At 37.5% G+C, this 13572-nt stretch overlaps 1 protein-coding gene across 1 annotated transcript in view; it reads right to left on the bottom strand.

The window, feature by feature from the left end:
- CCDC30 (coiled-coil domain containing 30) overlaps window positions 1–13572 on the bottom strand; it is a 380612-nt gene that overhangs the window by 31517 nt on the left and 335523 nt on the right. Inside the window, exons 19-21 of the mRNA XM_053690989.1 lie at window positions 12523–12680; window positions 10099–10264; window positions 7933–8054 (exon numbers count right to left, since the gene is read on the bottom strand). Coding sequence (XP_053546964.1) covers window positions 7933–8054; window positions 10099–10264; window positions 12523–12680 — 446 coding nt within the window. The remainder of the gene's footprint in view (window positions 1–7932; window positions 8055–10098; window positions 10265–12522; window positions 12681–13572) is intronic.

Below are 13572 nucleotides of genomic sequence, written 5' to 3'. Positions count from 1 at the left end.
TGTCTTCTCTGGACAGAGGAGAGATCAAAAGGCTTCGGCAACCTCTCCTTCTTTTTGGCTAAGAAGCTTAATCCGCTTAGCCTATGAGACTGCTGGACAGCAGCCTCCTGAAAGGATTACAGCTCATTCCACTAGAGCTGTGGCTTCCACTTGGGCCTTTAAAAATGAGGCTTCTTTTGAACAGATTTGCAAGGCGGCGACTTGGTCTTCGCTTCATACATTTTTTGAAAATGTTGCAAATTTGATACTTTTGCTTCTTCGGAGGCTATATTTGGGAGAAAGGTTTTACAGGCAGTGTTTCCTTCCATTTAAGTTCCTGCCTTGTCCCTCCCTTCATCCGTGTACTTTAGCTTTGGTATTGGTATCCCACAAGTAATGGATGATCCGTGGACTGGATACACCTTACAAGAGAAAACACAATTTATGCTTACCTGATAAATTTATTTCTCTTGTGGTGTATCCAGTCCACGGCCCGCCCTGTCATTTTAAGGCAGGTCATTTTTAAATTTAAACTACAGTAACCACTGCACCCTATGGTTCCTCCTTTCTCGGCTTGTTTTCGGTCGAATGACTGGCTATGACAGTTAGGGGAGGAGCTATATTGCAGCTCTGCTGTGGGTTTCCTCTTGCAACTTCCTGTTGGGAATGAGAATATCCCACAAGTAATGGATGATCCGTGGACTGGATACACCACAAGAGAAATACCGTACCGCACCATAATGCAAAACTCGTAATCTAGACAACAGTCAGATACATACAAACATAGTAGGTTTGCTATTTTTCGAAAATAATTATTTAATTAATTGTATTTTCACCATAATGAATGCAATACTAGTTGATATTCCACATAAGTAAGAATAAAAGTGCCAGATTACGGTGCACTCTATCCTTTGTTAAAGGGACAAAACTCTGGGCCTGCTAAGAAGGCTATAAATCAGTTTCCATCTTCGCTGACAAATATTTGACTACATTGGCTTCCTGAGCAGGCGATACGTTTGTGCAGAGCATAGGTTAAAGGGATATGAAACCCAAAATGTTTCTTTCATGATTCAGATAGAGCTTTCGATTTTAAAAAAACTGTCTAATTTACTTCTATTATCAATTTATCTTTGTTCTCTTGGTGGGGGCTACTTATCAAGCCGTCTACTTTTCTGGCTTCGCCGGCCCAATACGTCCGCCTAAGCTCGCCTACCTTCGCCGCCGCGGACCTTGAATACGTTCGCCTAAGTTATCAAATAAAGCTGTCAAAAAGCCGCGGGGCGATGAGCAGCGGACTGTGACAGTTATCACTCATCCGATCTCGCTGCCCTTCGGCTTTTTCCCAGCTTTATTGCTAGCCTGTCACTAAGCACCCACACTAAACTACACTGTTCTACCCCCTATACCGGCGCCCCCGGAGGCCCCCGCAACTAAATAAAGTTACTAACCCCTAAACCGCCGCTCCTAGACCCCGCCGCAAGTCTTATAAATGTATTAACCCCTAAACCGCCGCTCCTAGACCCCGCCGCAAGTCTTATAAATGTATTAACCCCTAAACCGCCGCTCCCGGACACCGCTGCCACCTACATTATACCTAGTAACCCCTATCCTGCCCCCCTATACCGTCGCCCTCTATTATTAAATTATTAACCCCTATCCTGCTGATCCCGCACCTCTCCGCAACTAAATAAATAGTTTAACCCCTAAACCGCCGCTCCATGAACCCGCCGCAACCTATAATAAATTTATTAACCCCTATCCTGCCCCCCACTACGCCGCCGCCACTGTAATAAAATGATTAACCCCTAAACCTAAGTCTAACCCTAACCATAACGCCCCCCTAACTTAAATATTAATTAAATAAATCTAAATAAATTAACTCTTATTAACTAAATGAATCCTATTTAAAACTAAATACTTACCTTTAAAATAAACCCTAATATAGCTACAATATAAATAATAATTATATTCTAGCTATCTTAGGATTTATTTTTATTTTACAGGTACCTTTCAATTTATTTTAACCATGTACAATAGCTATTAAATAGTTATTAACTATTTAATAGCTTATCTAGCTAAAATAAAGAGAAATGTACCTGTGAAATAAATCCTAACCTAAGTTACAATTACACCTAACACTACACTATACTTTAATAAATTATTCCTATTTAAAAATAAATACTTACCTGTAAAATAAACCCTAAGATAGCTACAATGTAATTAATAATTATATTATAGCTATCTTAGGATTTATATTTATTTTACAGGTAACTTTGTATTTATTTTAGCTAGTTAGAATAGTTATTAAATAGTTATTAACTATTTAATAACTACCTAGCTAAAAGAAATACAAAATTACCTGTAAAATAAATCCTAACTTAAGTTACAATTAAACCTAATACTACACTATCATTAAATTAACTAAATAAACTACCTACAAAGAACTACAATGAAATACAATTACATAAACTAACTAAAGTACAAAAAATAAAAAAAGCTAAGTTACAAAAAATAAAAAATTAAGTTACAAACATGTTAAAAATATTACAACAATTTTAAGCTACTTACACCTAATCTAAGCCCCCTAATAAAATAACAAACCCCCCCAAAATAAAAAAAATCCCTACCCTATTCTAAATTACATAAATTTCAAAGCTCTTTTACCTTACCAGCCCTTAAAAGGGCCATTTGTGGGGGCATGCCCCAAAAAGTTCAGCTCTTTTGCCTGTAAAATAAAAATACAACCCCCCCCCCAACATTAAAACCCACCACCCACATACCCCTAATCTAACCCAAACCCCCCTTACAAAAACCTAACACTAATCCCCTGAAGATCATCCTACCTTGAGTCGTCTTCACTCAGCCGAGCCACCGATGGAACTGAAGAGGACATCCGGAGCGGAAGAAGTTAATCCTCCAAGCGGCGCTGAAGAAATCTTCCATCCGATGAAGTCATCATCCAGGCGGCGCTGAAGAAGTCTTCGATCCGGCCGATGTCATCTTCAAAGAGGCGCTGAAGAGGTCTTCTATCCGGGCGAAGTCATCTTCCAAGCCGGGTCTTCAATCTTCCTTCCGCCGACGCGGAACCACCTTCTTCACCGACGGACTACGACGAATGACGGCTCCTTTAAGGGACGTCATCCAAGATGGCGTCCCCTCAATTCCGATTGGCTGATAGGATTCTATCAGCCAATCGGAATTAAGGTAGGAAAATCTGATTGGCTGATGGAATCAGCCAATCAGATTCAAGTTCAATCCGATTGGCTGATCCAATCAGCCAATCAGATTGAGCTCGCATTCTATTGGCTGATCGGAACAGCCAATAGAATGCGAGCTCAATCTGATTGGCTGATTCCATCAGCCAATCAGATTTTCCTATCTTAATTCCGATTGGCTGATAGAATCCTATCAGCCAATCGGAATTGAGGGGACGCCATCTTGGATGACGTCCCTTAAAGGAGCCGTCATTCGTCGTAGTCCGTCGGTGAAGAAGGTGGTTCCGCGTCGGCGGAAGGAAGATTGAAGACCCGGCTTGGAAGATGACTTCGCCCGGATAGAAGACCTCTTCAGCGCCTCTTTGAAGATGACATCGGCCGGATCGAAGACTTCTTCAGCGCCGCCTGGATGATGACTTCATCGGATGGAAGATTTCTTCAGCGCCGCTTGGAGGATTAACTTCTTCCGCTCCGGATGTCCTCTTCAGTTCCATCGGTGGCTCGGCTGAGTGAAGACGACACAAGGTAGGATGATCTTCAGGGGATTAGTGTTAGGTTTTTGTAAGGGGGGTTTGGGTTAGATTAGGGGTATGTGGGTGGTGGGTTTTAATGTTGGGGGGGGGTTGTATTTTTATTTTACAGGCAAAAGAGCTGAACTTTTTGGGGCATGCCCCCACAAATGGCCCTTTTAAGGGCTGGTAAGGTAAAAGAGCTTTGAAATTTATGTAATTTAGAATAGGGTAGGGATATTTTTTATTTTGGGGGGGTTTGTTATTTTATTAGGGGGCTTAGATTAGGTGTAATTAGCTTAAAATTGTTGTAATATTTTGAACATGTTTGTAACTTAATTTTTTATTTTTTGTAACTTAGCTTTTTTATTTTTTGTACTTTAGTTAGTTTATGTAATTGTATTTCATTGTAGTTCTTTGTAGGTAGTTTATTTAGTTAATTTAATGATAGTGTAGTATTAGGTTTAATTGTAACTTAAGTTAGGATTTATTTTACAGGTAATTTTGTATTTCTTTTAGCTAGGTAGTTATTAAATAGTTAATAACTATTTAATAACTATTCTAACTAGCTAAAATAAATACAAAGTTACCTGTAAAATAAATATAAATCCTAAGATAGCTATAATATAATTATTAATTACATTGTAGCTATCTTAGGGTTTATTTTACAGGTAAGTATTTATTTTTAAATAGGAATAATTTATTAAAGTATAGTGTAGTGTTAGGTGTAATTGTAACTTAGGTTAGGATTTATTTCACAGGTACATTTCTCTTTATTTTAGCTAGGTAAGCTATTAAATAGTTAATAACTATTTAATAGCTATTGTACATGGTTAAAATAAATTGAAAGGTACCTGTAAAATAAAAATAAATCCTAAGATAGCTAGAATATAATTATTATTTATATTGTAGCTATATTAGGGTTTATTTTAAAGGTAAGTATTTAGTTTTAAATAGGATTCATTTAGTTAATAAGAGTTAATTTATTTAGATTTATTTAATTAATATTTAAGTTAGGGGGCGTTAGGGTTAGGGTTAGGTTTAGGGGTTAATCATTTTATTACAGTGGCGGCGGCGTAGTGGGGGCAGGATAGGGGTTAATACATTTATTATAGGTGGCGACGGTGTAGGGGGGGCAGATTAGGGGTTAATAAATGTATTATAGGTGGCGACGGTGTAGGGGGGGCAGGATAGGGGTTAATACATTTAATATAGGTTGCGGCGGGTTCAGGGAGCGGCGGGTTAGGGGTTAATACATTTATTATAGTTGCGGTGGGCTCCGGGAGCGGCGGTTTAGGGGTTAATATGTATAGAGTAGCTTGCGGTGGGCTCCGGGAGCGGCGGTTTAGGGGGTAATAACTTTATTTAGTTGCGGCGGTGTAGGGGGGGTCAGATTAGTGGTGTTTAGACTCGGGGTACATGTTAGGGTGTTAGGTGTAGACAGCTCCCATAGAAATCAATGGGATGTCTGTCAGCAGCGAACTTGTACTTTCGCTATGGTCAGACTCCCATTGATTCCTATGGGATCCGCCGCCTCCAGGCTGGCGCTTTGAAAACCAGGTACGCTGGGCCGTAAAAGTGCCGAGCGTACCTGCTAGTTTTTTGATAGCTAGCAAAAGTAGTGAGAATGTGCCGCACTTGTGTGCGGAACATCTGGAGTGACGTAAGAATCGATCTGTGTCGGACTGAGTCCGGCGGATCGAAGCTGACGTCACAAAATTCTACTTTTGCCGGTCTCGAGCCTTTGATAACTAAGGCGTATCAGCCTCGCCACAAATACGCTGCGGAATACGCAGCGTATTTGAGGTTGACGGCTTGATAACTACCCCCCGGTATCTTTTTGTTGTAAAGCCGGGATGTATGCTAAGGAGCCGGCCCATTTCTGGAGCACTATATGGCAAGAATGTTAACCATTTGCAAGGACACTAGAGGGCATCACTATTTCCTGCCATATAGTGCTCCAGATGCCTACCTAGGTATCACTCCAACACAGAATATCATGAGAATTAAGCAAAAAATAATAGAAGTAAATTAGAAACTTTTTTAAATGGTATGTTCGGTCTGAATAACAAATTAATTTTTGTTGGGTTTCATATCCCTTTAACATATGCCCTGTGCACCTGCAGTCAAAGTAAAAACTCTTGCTGAAACAGTGATAACTTTTACTAGAAAGGTTTTAATAAATGTGTATTGAGAAATGCTTCTATGCAAAACCAAACTGAAAGAAATTAATGTGCATTTCAATATTTAGTGATCTGCCCTTTTTATTATACTTGTAATAAATAAATATGACAACTGTAGTCTTCCTATTGCCCTACTATTACAACTGTAGTCTTCCTATTGCCCTACTATTACAACTGTAGTCTTCCTATTGCCCTACTATTACAACTGTAGTCTTCCTATTGCCCTACTATTACAACTGTAGTCTTCCTATTGCCATACTATTACAACTGTCGTCTTCCTATTGCCCTACTATTACAACTGTAGTCTTCCTATTGCCATACTATTACAACTGTAGTCTTCCTATTGCCCTACTATTACAACTGTAGTCTTCCTATTGCCATACTATTACAACTGTAGTCTTCCTATTGCCATACTATTACAACTGTAGTCTTCCTATTGCCATACTATTACAACTGTAGTCTTCCTATTGCCATACTATTACAACTGTAGTCTTCCTATTGCCATACTATTACAACTGTAGTCTTCCTATTGCCATACTATTACAACTGTAGTCTTCCTATTGCCATACTATTACAACTGTAGTCTTCCTATTGCCATACTATTACAACTGTAGTCTTCCTATTGCCATACTATTACAACTGTAGTCTTCCTATTGCCCTACTATTACAACTGTAGTCTTCCTATTGCCCTACTATTACAACTGTAGTCTTCCTATTGCCCTACTATTACAACTGTAGTCTTCCTATTGCCCTACTATTACAACTGTAGTCTTCCTATTGCCATACTATTACAACTGTAGTCTTCCTATTGCCATACTATTACAACTGTAGTCTTCCTATTGCCATACTATTACAACTGTAGTCTTCCTATTGCCCTACTATTACAACTGTAGTCTTCCTATTGCCCTACTATTACAACTGTAGTCTTCCTATTGCCCTACTATTACAACTGTAGTCTTCCTATTGCCATACTATTACAACTGTAGTCTTCCTATTGCCATACTATTACAACTGTAGTCTTCCTATTGCCATACTATTACAACTGTAGTCTTCCTAGTGCTATACTATTACAACTGTAGTCTTCCTAGTGCCATACTATTACAACTGTAGTCTTCCTATTGCCATACTATTACAACTGTAGTCTTCCTAGTGCCATACTATTACAACTGTAGTCTTCCTAGTGCTATACTATTACAACTGTAGTCTTCCTATTGCCATACTATTACAACTGTAGTCTTCCTAGTGCTATACTATTACAACTGTAGTCTTCCTAGTGCTATACTATTACAACTGTAGTCTTCCTAGTGCTATACTATTACAACTGTAGTCTTCCTAGTGCTATACTATTACAACTGTAGTCTTCCTAGTGCTATACTATTACAACTGTAGTCTTCCTAGTGCCATACTATTACAACTGTAGTCTTCCTAGTGCTATACTATTACAACTGTAGTCTTCCTAGTGCTATACTATTACAACTGTAGTCTTCCTAGTGCCATACTATTACAACTGTAGTCTTCCTATTGCCATACTATTACAACTGTAGTCTTCCTAGTGCCATACTATTACAACTGTAGTCTTCCTAGTGCCATACTATTACAACTGTAGTCTTCCTAGTGCTATACTATTACAACTGTAGTCTTCCTAGTGCTATACTATTACAACTGTAGTCTTCCTAGTGCTATACTATTACAACTGTAGTCTTCCTAGTGCCATACTATTACAACTGTAGTCTTCCTAGTGCTATACTATTACAACTGTAGTCTTCCTAGTGCTATACTATTACAACTGTAGTCTTCCTAGTGCCATACTATTACAACTGTAGTCTTCCTATTGCCATACTATTACAACTGTAGTCTTCCTAGTGCCATACTATTACAACTGTAGTCTTCCTAGTGCTATACTATTACAACTGTCTGATTTTGGTCCCAAAGAGCTATGAATCCTAGAACAACATTCAGTGATTTTTGTTTTGTTTTACACAAAGAGGATTATAAACAAGATACCAATAATTTAATTGTTAAATGAACACAAGTCCAGCCCAGTACCTGATATATTCATCCAGCTGCTTAAACACATTATTGTATTCTTTGTGCATTCTCTCATTTTCTAGTTGGATCTGTGAAAGTTCTGCAGAAAGCTTCTGAATGTTGTTCTCACAATATACACGCTAGAAATAAATAATTTTGGAAAAATCTTGTTGAAACAATGTACCTGTCAATTTAGATTAGAAACATTTTTTATTTATTTTTTTACAGAAAATAACAAGCAGTGTAAATGATATATGTATGTAGCACTCATACTCAGCGCTAATATAAAACAGACTTACAGTCTAAATTCAGTGATGTTCTGTTAACCCCACTGCACTTAACCCTGCCATCATTTATACCACTCCAGACACCTTAACCCCTTCCATACCTTCTGGTATAAAATGCCAGGGGTTACGTTTAAATACCAGTGTCAGATATAAGACACTGGCATTAACCGACCTGTTCCTGTACCCTTCCCCCAGTACAAACATCACCCCCTTTCTCCCAACCCCCAAAAATACCTTTACCCAACTTAACACCCCCTTGAAAGACTTCTCACCCAATTTACATCAATATTGAGTGACACATCCACATGAAATAGTCACCTTTTGGCAATCTCTGCATCCACCACAAAAAATACACAACACAAGATAATGATGGACATTCAAGCATATATTAAAATTAGGGCCCCACTTCTTATCCTTGATTGTGCATTAAAGGTATGATTCAATAAATGTGTGGTGCAGGTTTTCAAAATAAAAAGAAATATTTATGTAAGTTATGAACCTATATATACTTAACCTCCTACACTGGCTTGTTTTGACTAACTTGATTGATACAGTCAATCATATCATTGCCCGAGATATTATGTATTATTGAACACATCCCTGAGAAGATAAGCGGCCTCTAAGGTAAATTAACATGTTTTATGTTGTAGAAATTCACCATACATGCTCTTTTTTAAAATAAAATTTGCCATTAATATAGTACAGTTTAAGAAAGACTGCGAGTCATACATTCATGTGTACACATCACTTCCATATTCCTTTAAAGTTAAATTACCAGAGATGGAAATCAGTGGTTGCAAGACTCCATGAGCAGAAATGGAATGAGGTTCTAGGGTGTTTTTATGGATAGAAGGTCATGCTTAAGGGTTGGGTTTGGTAGTTACCATGGGTAGGGAGAGGTGGGCGGATGCCAAGATTTGTACAATGAATACGTATTTTACTTTTGGGGATTAAATCAGGGGTTTAAGGTACCAGCTTTACATTTAAAGTGAAAGAAAATCCTAGCGTTTTACAAACGCTAGGATTTACTACTGAAACAAATAAAGGGCACTTTCATTCATGAAGTATAAGATACTTCATGTAGTAAGGTCCTTTATTTGATTCAACCGATCGCCGTTCTTAGCTCCTACAGCAGCCCACAGCTAAAAAATTGGGCGCCAAGCCGGATTTACCGCACGGCTATTGGCTAAGAGATGAAAACGTCACCTCTTAGCCAAAATGTTTTTTAGCCGTGGGCTACTGTAGGAGCTAAGAGCGGCGATCGGTTGAATCAAATAAAGGAGCTTTCTACATGAAGTATCTTATACTTCATGAATGAAAGTGCTCTTTATTTGTTTCAATAGTAAATCCTAGTTTGTAAAACGCTAGGATTTACTTTCACTTTAACTTTATAATATCTCCATGGGCATCCAGGCTATCAGAGGTTACTCCCACTTTGAAACGGTTTAAAGCACTGGACGGGTGCTTAAATTATCAGAGGTATTCCATAGTGGGGAGATATTAAAGCAGCAGGGTAATATTGTGTGGCTGAGAAGAACAAATTAGTTAAAGAAAACCTGAGGGAATCAAATGATCTCTCCAGAACATAGAAGTAACTTTGCTAGTTATGTAATATAGCTGCCTATGTTCACTTACTGATAGGGATTAACGTCAAAGTCTAACAAACACAGTAATGGGCAACACTTGATGTTAGAGTTTAACACCACCTCAAATTTAGTGTTTTATATGGACCTACTGTTCCCATTCCAATTCATTAGTAAGGTCTGTGTAATACATAAGAATGTCTTTTGTATGACCCTAAGAAAGTATAGGCTCCTACTAATTACTATCAGCAATCAAGGTGAGCTTTTCATGTGTGGAATTTTTATCTAGGAATTTGAGAATATTTTTAACCAACCTCTTTAGCTGCTGCATTATGTTCATCATCCAAGGCCTGTAGACGTGACTCTTGCTGATGCAGTTTAAACTGAAGGGCAGAATTATTCTGAACTAGTACATTTTCTTTGTCCCGAAGGACTTTTATTTGTTGCTTTAAATCATCAAGTCTCTGATCTAAAAGTTTTCTAGAAAAAACAAAAACACAAGGGAAAAAAATTAAAGAAAAATATTTTCTATAGTTTAAATTCAACACAAAAAAATCTTGCTGAAAGCCATTTTAATGAGCAACTTCCCCTCAAATAATAGAGTTTTTGGATAATTTCCTTTGTTTCACATTTTTTAACCATAATTAACCCTTATTTCTTTCTTTATTTACACATTTGAGGTGTATAATTTATATAGCAAAGAAAAATAATACCAGGTTTTCAAAACTATTAAAAGTGACCATACTACACTTAAACGATTATGGGCTAGATTACGAATGGAGCACAAACGTTAGCGCCCAAGCAATGAGGGATTTATCGCAAGGGTTTGTGCTCGACAGGCATACTACGAGTTTAAAGTAAACACTATTGCTTGAGCGCAATCGCGATTTACGATGGAATGATTACCGCAACTTCAGAACTCTGGTTAACGGTTTCACAAAACATAAAACACATCAAATATACATTACAAAGTATAGTTACACTCTTTATAACACTATCTAATAAAATTTATAAAAAAAAATATTGCACACAAAGTTATAAAAGCTCAAAAATATGAGCTCTCAGGTGTTGGGGGAAAAAATAGCAGCCAAAGGGCTTTAACATTGAGATACATACATATACATGTCTAAACATACACACACACACACACATACATATATACTGTATATATATATATATATACACACACACATATATATATAAAACATAAATACATATGTACACATATATAGACATATAGATATATAACTGCATTGGAGCCCTTTGCCGTTAAGTAGATGAAAACATGTAAAAGCATATTTATGCAATATTCTTATTTAATAAAGGGTTTAACTACGTATTTACTGTAAATATTTCACATCCCAATGTTCTGCAAATAACAAAATATGTTCTAAGTATTTCTAAATAGATATTTCTATATATATCTGTATATATCTATACCTATATATAATCATGTTTATTTAAAGGTATAGATATATATTGTACCAAAATACCATCATATATATGTAGAAATATGTATTTATGAATAAATAGAACATATTCTGCTAGGCGCAGAACATTGGAACATGATATATTCATATTTTCGTGTCAGGATAGCGCAAATAAGAATATGCAATTGGGTTTGCGCGAGAATATGGTGTTCTCTATTGACTTCTATGGGGGAACAAGTGAAAGCGCACGCGATATTCTAACTTCAGATTTTTGCACTTGTCGGGTTAGTGCGAGAGCAAAAACAGTTTACTTTAAACTTGTAATATGAGCGCAACCCGGGAGCAAACATCTTACTTCTAGCGCAATTAACACTCAAGCGGAAGCTGTCAGGGTTTTTTCCCTATTGTGTTTGCCATGTGCTGCTGGCAGCCATTTTACTCACCTCTCTTCCTGACTATGGTGCATTGTGGGGGATGCTGCTCAATTCCTGCACTTCCTTTTATGACCAGACTGGTGTACATCATCAGTGTGAGACAGGATGCAGTCTCAGAATTGTGATGTCATCACTTATTATTTAAAGGGCCTCTGTTCAGTATGCTGTGCCTTGTCTCAGACCTGTTTGTGAGAGTCCCTGTGTATTACCTGGCTGCCTGATGTCCTTCCTGATCCCTGGCTTGTTCCTGACTCTGCTGTTTTTTTTTCTTGTCGACGATTCCGGCTCGTCTGACTTTTCGCTTTGGCTCCTGACTCGGCTCGTCTGACTACCAGCTCTGGTTTTGACTCCTGGCTTGTTATTTGACTTGTGGACTTTTTATTTGACTTGTGGACTTTTTATTATTTTTTGCTATTACTAAAGGTGTGATTATTTTTGCACTTCTCTTCTCAGTCTGATTCGTGGCACCCTGACAGAATCGTTAATTTGAGCTTCACTTGTAATCTGACCCTATATCTATTATGCACAAAACGTGCTTCTATATTTAATTTTAGCTATGTATTATGTATATATTATTGCATTAGAATGTCCCTTAAAGTAAAAATCTGTTTAAAGTGAATCAGGAAGGAAGTGCATTTTTGTTTACTGATACCTAGGTACTGTATCTATTGCTCATTGGCTGATAGGGACAACTCCCACCAAAAGAATATGGACTTTTTCAACCAGGATCATCCATTTAAAATAAAAAAAAAAGTACAAAAGTTTTAAGTATTAATGACACCGGGATAGTTAGACAGTTTTACTCCAGCAAAGCATAAGAAAGAGGATATGATGTTATAGATAACCTAAGCAGTAATTATGTATAAACACTTACACTTTCAGTTGATTGTCTTGTAATTGTGTTCGTAGTTTGGTTTCACTTTCTCTGGCATTTTTTAATTCGTCCTCTAGGTGTTTTCTTTCTGTAACCTGAGTTTCCATGAGGAGCAACTGATGTTTAGAAGCTCTGAGTTGGTGTTGCAGTTCCAAGACCTTGAAAAAAATAAATAAATGAAAAAGACTGGGTGTAAAAAAACAAATCTAGAATAGCTACTATTTACATTAACAGTGTAAGATTGCTTAGAATACGGCAGAGGTGCCAATGAATTAGAACTGAAACAAATGAACATCGCTTCTCACAACAAAGGGACCATGCTGGGGTGTTGTTACACTTTAAGAGACATAAAGCTGCATGAGATTGTAATATACAATGTTTAGTTAAAGGGATATAAAACCCAAATTGTTTTTTTCATGATTCAGATAGTGCATGCAATTTTAAGTAACTTTCTAATTTATTCCTATTATCAACTTTTCTTTGTTCTCTTGGTATCTTTATTTGAACAAGCAGGAATGTAAAACTTAGGAGCCGGACCATTTTTGGTTCAGAACCTAGGTAGCGCTTGCGGATTGGTGGCTAAATGTAGCGCTACCCAGCGCGCTGAACTGAAAATGGGCTGGCTCCTAAGCTTACATTCCTGCGTGTTCAAATAAAGATACCAAGAGAACAAAGAAAAATTGATAATAGGAGTAAATTAGAAAGTTGCTTAAAACTGCATGCTCTATCTGAATCATGAAAGAAAAAAATTGGGGTTTCATATCCCTTTAAGGTGTCGTAAAAAGAGTTTGCAATATACTTTCACTACATATTTTGTCCCATTTCCCTGTAAATTAACTCTGAAAACTGTGGGCTTCCAGTTCAGTAAAGTGATGGGTGCTGCCATGTTCCCCATTTTATTAGGGACAGCCCCAACACTGAAAAGTGCAAACAAAGACTGAGGAGAAACCCTCGGCTAGATTTGGAGTTTTGTCGGTAACGACCCGAAAAACTAACGCCGGCTTTTTTCTGGCCGCACCATAAAAATAACTCTGGTATTGAGAGTCCACA

Source organism: Bombina bombina, chromosome 8 (genome assembly GCF_027579735.1).
Source record: "Bombina bombina isolate aBomBom1 chromosome 8, aBomBom1.pri, whole genome shotgun sequence".
NCBI classification, from domain to species: domain Eukaryota; kingdom Metazoa; phylum Chordata; class Amphibia; order Anura; family Bombinatoridae; genus Bombina; species Bombina bombina.
The sequence above is the reverse complement of the archived record's forward strand: the minus strand, read 5'-3'. Positions and strand labels throughout refer to the sequence as shown.